Source organism: Papio anubis, chromosome 19 (assembly GCF_008728515.1).
Source record: "Papio anubis isolate 15944 chromosome 19, Panubis1.0, whole genome shotgun sequence".
Taxonomy (NCBI): Eukaryota; Metazoa; Chordata; class Mammalia; order Primates; family Cercopithecidae; genus Papio; species Papio anubis.
The window spans coordinates 25,657,087-25,673,776 of record NC_044994.1 but is presented as its reverse complement, the minus strand read 5'-3'; the positions used below and the strand labels follow the sequence as shown (position 1 = coordinate 25,673,776).

At 33.4% G+C, this 16,690-nt stretch overlaps 1 protein-coding gene across 7 annotated transcripts in view; it reads right to left on the bottom strand.

Moving 5' to 3' along the window:
• ASXL3 (ASXL transcriptional regulator 3) overlaps window positions 1-16,690 on the bottom strand; it is a 173,782-nt gene that overhangs the window by 105,533 nt on the left and 51,559 nt on the right. For all 7 annotated transcript variants that reach the window (XM_009192582.3, XM_017951656.3, XM_009192585.3 and 4 more), the window contains 2 exons: window positions 1,415-1,523; window positions 33-141 (listed from right to left, as the gene is read on the bottom strand). In XM_009192582.3, coding sequence (XP_009190846.1) covers window positions 33-141; window positions 1,415-1,523 — 218 coding nt within the window. The remainder of the gene's footprint in view (window positions 1-32; window positions 142-1,414; window positions 1,524-16,690) is intronic.

Below are 16,690 nucleotides of genomic sequence, written 5' to 3'. Positions count from 1 at the left end.
AGGGATTATATTTTGGAATTCATCACACTTACCTCCATTTTCTTCTCCACGGGCATTTGCCTCGGCCATATCTGTACCATCCAATTCAGATTCACAGACTAAATCCAACGTGCCATCTGCTGGGCATGACGACTCCTCTTTCTATATTATTTTGAAAAGTGATGATTTATGGAGAAGATGTATTAGCAACTAAAAACATTCAAAATACTTGCAGAATCCTAAGTATGATCAGTTATTTGTGATTTAACATTTCCATACTAATTTATCTTTTAATGTAAAATCATTCTTGGGTTAAAAAAAAAATGGGTAAAGCCCATTGCTACTGTTGATTTTTTTTTTGGATAAACTTTTAAAATCTATACCCAAAAAAAGTTTCCTTTTGACATATGTTGTTTCCATTTTTTTTTCAATTCTACATTTTTCCTCATGTAAAGAAATGGCTTACCAACTCAGAATTTTAATCAGTTACTTAAATACCCAACTTGCTACAAAGAGCAATGGAAAAATTACAAGTCTTTCTGATTAACTAACCGGTGTTATTTTCTGAAACACACACGGTGGACCACAGCCTGATGCTTAGTAGCTAAAGAAGAATCCCTGCTTTGTTGTCTAGGTATAACTTTTGACATAAAAAACAAAACAAAACAAAACAAAAAAACACCTTATATGTAGTTAATGAACTTTAAATATAATCCATGACTTATTAAGGCAGAAACTTCTTTCTAATTTCTAAGAAATAACACAACGAATTTACTTATTCCAAGTTACACAACGATTTGTAGACTATAAGCTTTTGTCTTCTGGAATTTTGCATTTCAGGTGGCATTTCCCCTAGATAAAAATGGGAATGCCTTTAAAAAAATTATACTAAAATAATTAAGACTCAGTTATCTGAAGCTTTTATTTCTCTCTTCTTCTCATACAAGTGTGCATTAGTAAAACTTCCTTGAGATCCCCATTTAAAATTGAATATTAGATTCAATTCAATGTTTTCAAGCAAAATGAATAAATGTCTTATTTTTATAAACGATAAGGGTATACAGGTGTGAAGCCTGTGTATCAACTGACGGTCATTAAGTCAAAGAGTCCATGGTAACTCTGATCATCTTAAACTCCTGGCCGATGACCCATGACACTCCTCCCCATAAATTTTAAGGAATCAAGAATTTTAAGGAAGCCACAACTATTCACCATTACCATATGTCATGGAGTGAAACCACAGATATGCTTTACTTAAAGAAAAATGTCATTGTTTATTCTTAATATGAAATCATTTTTAAGACATCTGTAAACATTTAAAAGGCATAGGAGTCATTCTTCTACTCTTCATCCAAATCTAATTTTGTTTACCTTCACATGTCTGAAAAAATGCATGATATATAGTAATAACAATATGCAGAACAATGCAACTTACTTTGAGAGCATACAGGCCTGACTTTCCAGGGATTTTGAAGAATGTTCCATCCCCTATTCGAGTGTTAGTGTGAAGCATTGCATTCAGACAGGCTAATGGAGAGGTTCCACTAGAAAATAAAAGTGTGCAAAAATGAAGCAGTTTGAGGTACAGCTTCTATTGCAAAACTGTTCTCTTGAGTCTCTCTCTCTCTCTCAAAAAAAAAAAAAAAAAAAAAAAAAAAGACCTCTTTGCATGCCTTTTAAAAATACCCTCCCAACCCTGAAAACATCTACATTACAATAAAGGGCCAGTCCAGTTTTACCAAAGTTAATCAGATGCATCTGTCTTATAAGGCTTCAGGCAAAAGTCTCTTGAATTGAAATTATGCTTTTATTCATAGAGTAACCAATACTGTATTTTACAGACACCAAAGCCCAAATACTTACGTGGTGTTATTTTACAAATAACACCATGAGGCCTTAGCTTTTAAATATTACAGACAACTTGATGGTTGCACTTGAATGATCAAAAAAAAAAAAAAAAAAAAAAAAACCCCACCAAGTTCAAGAGCAGCTCCATCCCATAGGTTTAAAAGCAACAAAAGAATAATAAACCAGGGAAGAACTGATTTGAAATTATAAGTATTTAAGTTACTCACAGGACTGCATTTCTCACATGGCAAAATAAGAATGTACATATGTGTTTAGATCTCTGATACAGCCTCTATAATGACATCCTTTTCTCAGTTAGATATGTCAAAGAAATATGTATTGGGAAATTCTGTCCAGCTAACAGAATTCTGTAGTAAACATGCAAGTGATTGAAATATAAGATCACTTTTTAAAGAAATCAAACAGCATTAAACTAAATATCAAAGGACATATGTATAAACATTATTAGAATGAGTTCATATACTTGAATGATGCTTATAAAATATAAAGTACATATATATTTCCTGGGGTAGAATTCAGAACAAATTTTTGATTGCAAACTAATTATTTAGAAGCTAGAATTTAGAGCTACAATTATTGCCTTTTTAAATTATACACCTATATGCATTTTACTTCCTAAAATGCCAAAACATCAATATCTGGTCAAACCAACTTTAGTTAAAAGCCCTACCCCCACTACCCTCACATGCTTCTGAGGAATTATGGGTATTTAATTCATATTCTGAGACAATACAGCCTTTAGGATATGAAGCTTTCAAACTTTGAATTAATAAGTTCCGAATTCTAACTTTAAATTTTGAGGGTAAAAACATAATTTGTGCTCCTAATTAAAAGTTTTCTAAAGACCAAGACTATCAAACCTCTTATATGAAAACTCACCAGTAAAATGCAAAAGTCAAATATGCCGAATTGCCAGAACACACTTAATAGCAAGGCAGCATACATATGCATCATGGTCATAAGAATTTTTAAGTATTATCATCCTACAAAGACAATTATTTTAGGAAGCAGCTTCTCTTTGCCAACATATAAATATGACTCCATTGAATTTGACAGGAAACAAGAATCAATATAAATTCAGTCACAGAACAATGCAGTTGTAACATTAAAGTACACATGGAAATAATGTTGTGTTTAGGTAATATCTTTCCTCATGAAGCTCCTACAAGTTTGCAGACCTCATTTCTTTATTTTCTCTCACAAAAGATTTTTCTCACATTTAGAGTGGGCCCAGGCATACACCTATAAAGTAAAATATATTCATCTCCCCAGAAATGTCTTTCCAAATAAATTCCAAATGAATCAATTCCAAATAAATCACGCAATACATGTTATACTGCACACTGCAAATACATATTTTTACATTATACTCTTCAGACAAAAGCATAGAAAATTTGAAGCTAAGAATGATTATGCCAGATTTTTGGAGTTTTAATTTAGTGGAACTGTCAGAAATACAGACTTTCCGTAGGGACTTGGCAAGATGATGTTAACACGGCAAGTAAAACAGAATCCAATACATAAAAATGACACAATGTAGAATTTTAAAATATAACTTAATAAAACTGTTCACCTAATATGAAACCTCACAATGCTGTTTCTTCTCTTTATTCCTAAGGCCCTAATGCACATGATTCCAAGAACTCAGATTCAGCACGTTAAATAATAATACAGATTTAAAGGCAACGACTAAGTACAAAACAAATGTAACATGACTATAATTTACATTTCCTTTTTAAGGTATAGCAAGCTAAAGATAATTGTAGAAGATAAATTGGCTATTAAATAGCAATTTAATGCTGTGCTTGCTGCAAACATATGTGATAAGCACCCAGTTTTCTACAAATAATAAGCTCTATTAAGCATGAATACATTATTAAATGATACTTTTTAGTAACTCAATAAACACAAGATTTACTATGGAAAAATTTAAAAATACGTAATTCACAATCACAACATCTCCAAAGTCTCAATGACTTGCAATTTCTATAAATCTTTCCCAAAAGAAACTTGTTTTATTTCAAAACTATACATTTGCATTAGAAAACAATTTGTAATCAAATGCAAATTTCACAACTAAAATCACTCACTGATTAGTCACTTAGCTTTAAGCACACTTTACGATGGAAAAACTAGTTATTCAGGTCCATTTTATTTAAAAACAATGAAAAATACACATCAAAAGAGCTAAATGCTTGCTAAAAGGTAACTGATTCATCCAGTGTAAAATATACACAGGAAAATGTATTTCAGAAACATTTCACACCATTTCCTTACTGCTGTTATCCTCAGCAATTCCATAAACTACAGAAAACTTAGACTACATTTTCTGCAGAAATGTCTTAACTGCTATTGAACAGAAATAAAAGTCTCATGTCATTTTATTATTTTTATATTCAGAAAAAATAGAACTGGCATGTATACTATATATTGTATATACATATATATCTTAAACATAAACTGTGGGTAAAAAAACAAGGCAGATGTACATGCTTTAAAAGTTTGTATTCTTAGAACTGATCGCCTTCTATGTAATGGTTCTTATTTTTAATTTATTCAACAAAATTTTCTTCACAGTTAATGCAAACGCTCATCACCTCAGTCGGAATTCAGAGGTCTGAAATCCTGTAACTATATGTGTGTATATATGCAATAATAAAACATCAAAGTTTTAATGTAAAAATCTCTGAAATTTCAAATTTACTTACTTTCTAACAAGATGAATTGGAAAAACCGCGATATCCCGATTTATAGAAGGAAAACAAAAAGGAAGAAAACAAAAAGTTAGTTTTCCAACTTAAAACACAATTCTTCATCTCACCATTTCAACAAATAGGACAATGCACAGGAAACCCACCAAAGTCAAATTTGGCTGCCTATGGGGAGGTTGGGAAAAAAAAAAAACTGGGGCACTGGGCTGAAAGGTGACTTTGATTTTTTTTCCCTAATACTTCTATGATGTTTTCATTTTGTTCACAAAGCCCATGTATTTCCATATAATAAATATAACTAGAAATAAATAAGCAGGACAATATTTGTCCCCAATTCTTTTCTTTATCCCATCCCCTATAATTGGGCCCTTTCCTACACACCTGCCAGGGTAGATATACAGCTTATTCTACTTGTTTGTTTTTCCCCCTGGACTCTAAAGCTGTGGACCCTTCTGGTTTGTTTTCATTTCCCACAACCCCTGAAGCAGAACAGGGGTGGAATTTGGAGGCAAGGGAGCAGGCATAATTTAAACTGTCTAGACATCAAAGAACCCCTAGAGATGCTTTACAGAGCCCAGTGCTGTGTGAAATACAGAAAAACTATTGCTTTATATTATCAAATTGCTGATGAAACACACACAATTTTACCGATTGTGAATACTTAGTGAAAGGAATGAAAGGCCTATCTATTAAATAATTTTAAAAACCAGACAGAATACCTGGGGAATGCAATTGGAAGACTATTTGCAGGCATGACAAAGAAAATATAATTGTGAGCCATTATTCCTTTACATATAACATAATGATTTATAATATTTAAGTAATACAAATATTAAACTATTTTATTAATGTTATGTCTTAATAAAAATTTCAGATGTAATCTATTTCCTGCAAACATTTCTTTTAATCTCATTTTTAAAATATGGGAATGTAAAAAAATTAGTCCAGTGCAACAAAAGCATAAAAACTCAACAAACTCAAGCAGTTATTAAACATCATAATTAGTTACTGTGCTAAGTACTATTAATACAAATTAATATAAACAATTATATGCTCATTCTTTCAAAAAAATTAATAATCGCTTCTTTCAAGCACTTCCAACGTTAGCTTTGAGAAAATATAAAGAAGATATTTTAAGAGTAAGTTAGGTGGGTCTCGGGTGCAGGTAATATTCTAATTCTCGATACAGTATCTGTGTTCACTTTGTGAAAACTATTTAGAATTTGTAGACTAAATTCTGTATATACTTCAAAAAATGTTTTTTAGATATTAAAAAATTAATAATGTACCCTTAGATTTATTTATTTAATGGGCATGTCCCTACTAGTGGAGAAGAATGGGGATGGTTCCTAAACAGACATAGTAACCCAGCGTATGTCAACTGACAACTCAGTAACCTAGATGATAACAAACTACCCTAGAAAAATCAAGGCCAAATGAACTTATTACTCTTGGGAAATATTACTATCAATAAGAAACTCTCTAAAATGACTGAAAATAAAACTTTAAAATTTAGAGTCCTTTATATATGTTACCTGAATGATATCTATATGTATGTAATATATGTAGTTATATAAGTTATCTGAATAATTCCAATACAAAATGTTCTATACTAAGCCTCAAATTGGATAGTGAAGAAACAGTGTCGCAGACTTCATGGTCTCTCTACAATCACTAATGAAAGCTTTTATTGTGCACTAACAGAGGAATAACAAAGACTCAGAAAATATAAACATAAATGGGAATAACCCATCAAATCAGAGATGGGTCACATTTCAAAGGAAGATATTTTGTGATTTGCTATGTGAGGATATCCATGTGGTTTTCGATATTCAATAGGTCTCTAGAGTAACGTTCAAATGCGGCCTTGTTACTCTTTTTATCAGGAGGGGTTGAGACAAAAAATAATTATCAAATAATATATGCTGTACACTTTAAAAATTTAGAGAAAGAACTTTGAACTCCAGACCTCAGTGTGTATCTCTGGTTGGCATGAACATGTCTCTCTGTACAACAAATAAGAGATAGACATTTGAATTTAGAACCCTTATCCTATTAAAAAACCATCAAGATATCATTAGATAGACTATAGCGATTCATACAGTCACACTCACTAAATGGACCTACTGTTTTAGGAATCAAAAATTCCAAAACATTAATACAAGGACAAAAATTTGCTTAGTAGTAAAGCAGGATCTAGAGGGAAATTAAGAAATATCCCTATGTAAGTATAAACCAAAACATATGATCTATATCATAATTTTCAAAGACCCTAACTAAAATAGGAGGTGAGGTGGTTATCTTTAATTATAGACATCTAGTAAAGAACATGCCACATACACACCTAGACACTGACAGCTGTTCTTCTACAACGACGTATGTCATGACATGCTGTATTACCACCCCTGTGCTGGGGAAGGCAGTGGCGAACAGCGAGGAAGACTGCAGGCTCTGGAACCAGTCAGCCTGAGTTCAACGAGCTGAGTCATGTTGGACTTAACTTCTCTAGGTCACAGGTCCCTCGACTCTAAAATGTGGAGAATAAAACTCACTCTGTCCTAGAGAACTAATCCGAAGATTAAATGAGTTAAAACATATAAAGCACTTAGAACTGTGTCTGGTATGTGGTAAGTGTTCAAAAATTGTGTCTTATTTTCTTAATACTACCACTACTAACCATAGTAACCAACATCTAAATGTAAAAAGAATGACAAATGGAAAGAAATTAATATTTCACAGCTTGTTTAAAGAATTGGCTCAGGTAATATTTTAATTTTTAAAAAGATTTTAATTTCTAATTTCATTTTCATCTCAGTATCAAAAATAAGTGAAGACATGGGCATGTGTACACAGCTCGTCCATAGTCTCTCACATGTGGATAGTATTAAAAGTAACTGATAACTTAGTAAGGGGACAGGGAGAAGAATGATAGCAACACATCTATCACTATAGTTACCATTTATTGGGCATCTATAATGTGCCTGGGCTTTCACAACTATTATCTATATTCCTCATGCCCACCCCAAAATGTAAGCATGATTCCCAGTTTTACAGACATGACTGAGATTCAGAGATGAGGAATCTTACTGAAGTCAGATAACAACTAAGTGATACAGCTGAAATCTAAATTATAATCTGATTCCAAAGTCCGTGCTCTTTCCACTATCTCACATTCTCTCTCCATAGAACTGCCTCCTCCATTTAATCTAACTTAAACACTTACACAAATATTTAGCACTTTGAGGAAATACATTTTTAAAGCCAGATGCTGCTAAATGATAAGGTGACCTACTTCATTCTCAATACTGCATATAGCAATGACTTATCCAGAGTAGATTTCAAATATAAAGAACTAGGCTGCAGAAGATGACACTGTTGACTATCTTCCTCTGATAATGTCACCAATGAAAACAAAGGAAGAAGAAACTTAAAGAAAATATGATAGAGGCCGGGCATGGTGGCTGATGCCCGTAATCCCAACATTATGTGTGGCAAAGGCAAAAAGACTGACTTGAGGTCAGGAATTTGAGACTAGTCTGGGCAACACGGTGAGACCCTATCTCCACAAATATATGTATCTGTGTATTTGATAAATATATATACATATATATATATATAAACCATAAATAAGATATATACACACACAAGAGGTACACACACACACACACAATACGCATGCACATATATACATATATGTGTGGTAGAGAATTCAGATCCATAATTGAGATGCCTCTTTATCAAACTGTGTCATTAAGAGAAAACACAATCCTTCTACTGAGCAAACATTTATTGAGCACACTATGTATGTATGTCAAGCTGATCTTGAAATAAATTTGTACTCCAACAGTGTTTTGCACATAATAGAAATGTAGACTGAACTGAACTAAATTTTCTGAATACATATGAAATGACAGGGGACTCAGCAGAAAGGCAGCCTTGAGGCATGTTCCAAACAAGAGAAAACCATTTGGAATTTAAATGTTATCCTTAGTTTATTCCAAGGAGATGACTGAGATGTGATCATGTACAAATATATCATGTCATTGACTCCTATGCAGAGGCAGTCAACCCACGGCCATAGGTGGCTCTTCAGGACTTTTATCCTATTTCCCTAGCCCTGCAAGCTCAAAAAAGTTATTTCCAATTAGGTCAAAAACTATATCTTACAAAATAAAACAGTAAATTTCATATATTAAAAGAATAGACACTGTAATTATATCTGGTATGAGGTAGTTTCATACCAAAATGTAAGTTTCTATATTCAACCTGCAGCTACTCATTCTCACCCATTGTATTAGCAATAGCTAATACTCTACCATTTCCAGAATCTGTTCTGTGGGATATCTGTCCCAAGTGTTGCTCAGAAACATTCTCAAATGTGTTTGGGAAATGTATGTTGCATTCTCCTTTTGCAAACTCATCAAATACGTTAATAAGTATTATTGAAGTCTCTGAAAAATCCTATTTAATTCTGTGTTTCCTGATTATATACAATAAAAGAATCCTCTCCACCATAGGATTAAACAACATCTCCTATCATGGCATGCCAAAAAATATAGAGAAATGTTATACCATATTTACATGATTAGGATAACTAGGAATAAAGCGCCTAGCAGTCAGCACTCCCAGGAATGTTTAATTTTACTAAGCAAATGTTAAAAGATTACTTCAAAAGTGTGCAAAAGCTCTCTTTTTTTCTGTGAAAAATACAGTGTGATTATTATATTCCCTGTATAAGTGTATAAAATTGAAAAACACATCCAGGAAGTGTAAATAGTATTGAAAATTTACAAACAGTATCTCTATGTACTTAAAAATACTATGTATTTGCAATACAGGTTGAGCAGCCCAAATCTGAAAATTGGAAATGCTCCAGAATCTGAAACTTTTTGAGCATCGACATGATGCTCAAAGGAAACAGACATGGGACCTTTTAGGATTTCAAATTTTTAGGTTTGGGATGCTCAACTGGTATAATACAAATATTCAAAAATTTTAAAAAGTCAAAAATCCAAGAAACTTCTGGTCCCAAACATTCTGAATAAGGGAAACTCAACCTGCATTATATTACCCAACAGATGCCATGTATAACATGAAAATCATCTCACACATCTCCTCAGAGCAGATCTTCCTCCCGATCCCCACCAGCCTCACTCAGCCATGGGTATCATCTTCCTCCTCCAGTACCCATCCCATGACTGATGCATCACAAAGCCCCAACTAAGTTCACCTGAAACCTTACATGTTTACTTTATTACATTCTATTTCAAAAAATATTTACCTCATTCACAAGACAATTCTATAATCTCTAACTGGTCTCCCTGCTTCAACTCCCAAGTCCAATTCATCCTATACACCGGTGCCAGATAATTTTCTTATTTTAAAACAACAACAGAAACACTGCTCAGATTGCTTCTTAGCCATGCCATTCACTATTGTTGAATCAGTGGTTTTCACTGCCCACCAAAGGAGGCACAAAGTCCTCAGGCCAGCATTAGGGTCATCAAAAACACAGTTGCCATCTACCTCATTTTCATCTTCTCCAACTCTCAGAACACTCTCCTATAATCCAATCCAACTCAGTAAATCACCAAGCTTCTACAGTTTCCCATGTCTGCTCTGGCTACCATCTGTATGGGGAAGCCTTTTACAACCTAGGATATCCCCATTCCTCTAGAACAATCACAATACTTTTCATATCTTTCATGGTTTATTTTCTTTGAAAATTGTTTACATCTTTAACTTTCCTGCCCTTACTACTTCCAATAAGTTTGAAAATTCCACAGGAGATAGACATATTTATTTTTATATTGCCTGACAAGCAATACCAATGTACTCGAAAGTTGTTTCTTGAAATAAATTTAATCACTGCAATAAAAGCTATTACAATCATGGATGTGTAGACATAAAAGACATGCAATGAGCATCACCAAAATTCTTTCTAAATTCACAGATGCAATCATGTCTGTGAAGGACTCTACACACCAAAAGGCTGCAGTGGCCATCTTACATTCGCACACCCTGCATTCTTTTCTTTTAGGGACTCTCCCTTTCATAATGATGTGATTCCAGTATCCATCGAAAAAATAGGATTGATTTCCCCACCAGTAAGGCTGGCCAGATTAAACTATCTACTTGGTCACAGAAACTGGTAAGCTGGTGGAAGTTTGAGTATCTTTTCAAAAACAGATACAGAAAAAAAAGGAAAGAATATAAATTATCTTTCAGTAATAACATTAGCTATAAAGACATAAAAGGGAAAAGCTGGTGCCTATCTCTGCCTCCACAAGGCCAGGGTCTGAAGGGGATAAAGCTAACCAGAGGAAAGCAGAGTAAAGCAGGGAAAGAAAACAGGAGAAAAGATCATGGGAACTCCTGCATTGTCTGGTCATGTTGAAGATCAACCTGATAGACGTCCAAGTTAAATAAGCCAATAAGTCTCTAACTAGTTTTATTTTGGACGCCGAAGAGAGAGCTTATATGACTTGTACAAGCTGACTATTTTTCTAGGCCTCATTTACTTAGCCATAAAATAATGAGTTTAAAATACATGCGTTTTGAGGCTCTATTAATCCATTTCTGGTTAAGGTTTTAAGGGCAATTAGTAATAGTTTGACTATTAGCTTTCTGAAGTCCATTCCAATCAGGCTGCCTCTCAGCATGTTTCTCTCTCCCTCAATGCCCACAGCTCTCCTCTCTTCCTACTCATTTGTCAAGATCCCCTCACCTTCACCTCCTAAAAGCTACTAATCACCTCTGCAGTCCACAATGACGTTCTCTGCACTTCCAAAGGCATTATAGCCCATGCTACTATTGTAGCATTTAGTTCTTTGCAGTCTACCACCACACTGCTTGACAGCAACAAGCTCCTTGAGGACTCTGACTTAAATAAAGATTCTTTGTGTTCACCTCATAGTGCCTTGTGAGATTTGAGCACTCAGAACACATTCAGGGGCTTGTTGACAAGCTAACATTTTACCATTTACAGAAAACAAAATTTCAAGCTTGACAATTCCATGTGTTGGCTGAGGACATCCAGAAATGGGAAATATTAAATACTCCAGTGAGAGCATAAACTGATATAACCAATTTGGAAAGGCATTTGGCAAGATCCAGTTTTTAAAAAAACTGTGCATGCTCTACAGATCAGCAATCCACTTTTTGGTACAGACCCTAGAAAAACACATACTTTCACAAAAAGACATTATTAGTTATAGGAAAAATAAACTGTAAATAACTTAAATGTTCAATAGGTTATGGCTACAGATTTAGATATACTTCTCCTATAGATTGTAATAAAAGTATAAATCCTGAACTATGACTATACCCAGCAAATCTATGACATTGTTGCTTCTGAGGAGAAAGAAGAGGAAATCAAAGCAACTTCAGCTTTTTCTGTTAGACTTTATATATATAAAAAAAGAAGCAACTATGCCACAAGCAGTCCACAACTGCTAATTCCAGCTACTGTTTGTTGGAACATGGGTACTCTGCTGTATTTTCAAAGCAGAAAAAAAAAGCTTCATTGTTTTTTTCCTCACAATGTGAGTTTTTTCTAATTCTATCAGATACTTCCCTTGATTCAATTAATGTTTTCATGCAAGCAAATGTAATTACATGGAAAGTGTAAAAGTACATCATTATACCCAGTTAAAAGTCCTCCTAACTCCCCTCAATCCCATCCACTGCCTCAGAAGGTCAATCATGATTTCTTCCAGATATTTTTGTATTTACATTCCTATCTATGCATATACTCAACTTTATGGTTTAGATTTTTACATTTATTTTCAATACAAATGAAAACAATTTTTGCTCTTAATATTCTATAGAATTTAGTGTTTTAACATTTTACTTTATTGTTACTTGAATTTTTTTTTTTTTTTTTTTGAGATGGAGTCTTGCTCTGTCATCAGGCTGGAAAGCAGTGGCGTGATCCTAGCTCACTGCAACCTCTGCCTCCCAGATTCAAGTGATTCACCTGCCTCAGCCTCCCGAGTAGCCAGGACTACAGGCGCACGCCACCATGCCCAGTTAATTTTTTTTTTTTTTTAATTTTTTTTGCATTTTAGTAGAGACGGGGTTTCACTATGTTGGCCAGGATGGTCCCAATCTCCTGACCACATGATCCACCCTCCTCAGTCTCTCAAAGTGCTGGGATTACAGGCATGAGCCACCACGCCCTGCATGAATTTTTTTGTAAGTGTATATTCTGCTTACAAATAGTGGAAAATTGATAAGATGTATAAGGCATTAATGTAATTTGACATTACCAAAAAGTAACATATCAAAAATGCCAATTAGTTTAATTATAAGATTTTGGATGTTTTTAATATTCATGTAATGTTCTTAAGAGTCTATAAAATATATGTACTCTATCATAATTTTGTATAAGTATTTCCTTATTACAGAACACTTAGTTTGCATTTAATTTCATCCATGAAAAAAGTGCTACAATTAAGACTTTTATATAGTGTTCCCTTTGTATATGTACAACCATCTCCCTACAATAGATAAAAAGATTGTACTTCCAGTTGGAAGAGTGCTTTGAAAATTTTAATAGCTACTTCCAAATTACCTTCTAATGAGAGTAACTACTTAATGATGGAGAGTATCAATCTTTAAATTTTTGCTAATTCACTCGAGGGGTGGAGATGAAGAGGCCATTCCACGTGGGAGGAGCAGCATGAGGGCAGCACAAACGGACAGAAATGAATGTGGTGTGCAGGAACATGATTCCAGAGTGGGGAGTAAAAGAGAGAATAGGATAGGAATCAGATTCCAAAGGGAAGGTCCACACCACTTCATGGCGCATGACATTTGGTTCCACAGTTTAAATGCCATGGCAAAGAGCTTATTCTTCATGCAGGAGATGACAGACAGCCCCAGAGGACTTTAACAAGGAAAGTGCTCTTGTCCATTTACTAGCACAAAGATAGATTTAAACTGAGATACACCTAGAAGACAGACCAGTTAGAAGTCTGCAGGACTGGCCTGCAGGGAAGATGGAGCAAGCTTTGTCAGAGAACTAATGGTAGGCAGCAATGTGAATAAAATCAAGAAATACATGCTAAGACAAAAGCAAAACAAAACAGTAGGCTGTTTTTTCTTGTTGTTTTTTGGACAAAGACACTGACAAAATGTGTGAGATAAAAGGAGAAGGAGCTTAGGACTGAGAACTAGAGATGAATGGTGGTATAATTAAGATGGATAATACAGAAGAGATTAGCTTGACGGTATGATGAATTTAGTTCTGGACTCAGTGATTTAAAAGCATGCATCCAAAATTCAGATATGTACATGCATCAGAGAGTTAATGGTGGTATTCAGGATAAACACTGGGGCAGCTACCAGTATAGACAGTATTAAGAAAATGGTGACAAGTGATTAACACAGTTGTAGAGTAATAAGAGAAAAATGACTGATGTGAGTTCATTATATTCCAAACTTCAGAAAACTATATGAGAAAATATTAATAAGATCAAAGAAAGGAAAAAAATCCTATAAGAATTTTATTATAATATGATGTATACTCTAGCATCAGTATATAATTGTTTTATAAGCCAGAATAAATCTCTCTACTCATAGGTAGAAATAACCTGTAAGTAGGAAGCTATCTGGGAGATCTGGCCAGAAGGAACCATTCCTTTAAATACAGTTTTTTCTTGGTAAAACAAGAACATTACTAAACGCAAACTGAAGAAAAGATGAGAAAAATCACTCAAAATACCAACTCCTGAATATAACTCTAAGCACTATGTAAACTTTCTTCCAGTCTAATTCTTTCCATTCTAAAGTTATAATTTATTTAAATGCTGAATAACAATATTTATTATATCCTTTTACATACTATCACAAACCTATCAAAAATATCACATCAAACGGTTTAAAATATTCTGTGAACTTGTTTCAAGTTAGTGGTCCTCAACCTGGCTGTATGTTACAATTTTAGGGAAATTTTTAAAAATGCAAATTTCAGGGCCAACTTTACACTTATTAAGTAAAAATATCTGGGTGGGGTTGAGGTGTCAGTGTTTTCCTAAATCATTCCAAATGATTCAAATGTGCAACCAAATTTGAGAGTCACTGATATCAGTAGGGAACATTTAAACTGTCCTTTAATTACAATTAAAACAGTACTGATATGAATATCTTAATGCATATTATATTCTTTTCTTATAATCAAGAATACTTCATGTTAGGTTTGTAGAGTGGCATTATTAATTTATGAGATATGGGTTATTCAATGACCTTTGTGAATAATGCCAACTGACTTTTCAATGTGTTGTTTTGGTTTACATTCTCACCAGCAGTATATAAGCAAGACGCATCACTTGGAGTCAAGAATGAAATGCAAAGACTGATTAATTTATTAGGGAACCATAAAACAATTCTCAAGGGTTGCTTTAACTCTGATTTTTAGGATTATTAGTAAGACTGAATGCTTATCCACATATTTGTTTATTCCTTAGTTTTATGCATTGGAGATCCTCTGCTGTTCATGTCCTTTGACCATGATGCTAGAGGATTATTGTTTTTTCTTGTTGTTTTAATAATCTCTTTATATAATACCTCTAGCATATTAACTAAAAATATTTTCTCTGTGGTTTGATTGTGACTTAAAGTTTTGTTTTTCATATGCAGACATATAAAATGTTATATAGTCAATTATCTCCATCTTTTCCTTTGTGGCTTATTTTACAGCTTCTAACTGTGAAAAGTTATTTCCCTGTCAGAGGTGGATTTAAATGTTACATTTAAATTTTTTCTAATTTTTTTCTAATGGTATGACTTTTCCTATTTACATTTCAATTGCGTCTCTATCTTTCTCAACATAAAACACATAGTACATGTTAAAGAAAAAATTATTTTCAACGTGTAAAAAAATCACATGTTGAAGAAAAGCATATTACATGTTGAAGAAAAAGTTATCATTTGTAATTGTTTTCTATGGTTCAGGAAAAAAACAGCACAGTTCCCTTGTTCATTACCTAATTTTTGATTCACCCTCCTACCCCTTTCTCTCCAGAAAATTCTGGTACTACTCATCTGAAATTCCTTGATCAGCAGAATGTCAAAAGAATTCAGGTCAGCATTTTTTCTGGCTATGGGAAAAATTTTACCTTTAAATGTTTGATAAAGGAAATGTCTAAAAATAACTAACCTAACCACTAGTGTTAAGACTGGCATTCATAACACAAGACAAGTGCCAATTTAATTTAGCTTCTTTCTCCTGTCCCTTCCTCCTCTTTCTTTATCCACCTATATTCTCAAGGTGCTTTGTCCACTGGTGGTTTCCATTTTGATTAGAAGTGCTACCATAGAAATATATTTTTTAAAACATAGCTTTCTAGAAAAAAAAAGCCGTAGGTTTCTATAACAAACTGTAAGTTTTGTGAAATTCAAACATCATAATTATTTAAGGTGGTATGAAATATATATATGTAAAATACAGATAGAATTATGAAGTAAAAATAAACTTTACAAAAGGACCAATTTCAAAGTAAGTCCTCTCATGGAAACAAGAGGCTTTGGAAAGGATGTATAAATAGAAAGAGCAGTGAATTTAAGCACCCTTCCCTTCCCCAAACTTAGTATGCAACACTTAAAAATACATCTTAAGAATACAGTAGTAGGCCTAAAAGAAATTCAATACACCCAGTTCTTGTTTTAATTTCACCCTCAGGGAAATATGATTCATGAGAAACATAAGTTCAGAGCAGGGGGTCGCAGAAATGCTTATACTTGCTACAAGCCAATATTAATACTCTTCTTCCATACATTAAAACCAGTAAAATAAAGGTCAAGATGACTAGGATCAATGTAAATGTTTAAAGAGAATAAATAACAATGTTGCAAGCTAATGGTTTTTACAATTTATAAAATTATACATACATATTAATAAATTCCACAAGCAATGCTACTAATCAGTTATATAAATATTACCTTTGTTTTACAGAAATACCTTCCTTAGGAAAAAATGTGCATTTTGATTGCCCATGAGGAGAAATGTATCTATAAACAAAATAAGATTTCCTGTGCATTATTTGACAGCAATATCAATGCTCCAACCAGACACAGAGACTCTCCAGAGAACAATTCCAATAACGAAAAAGGAGAATATGTAAATGTAA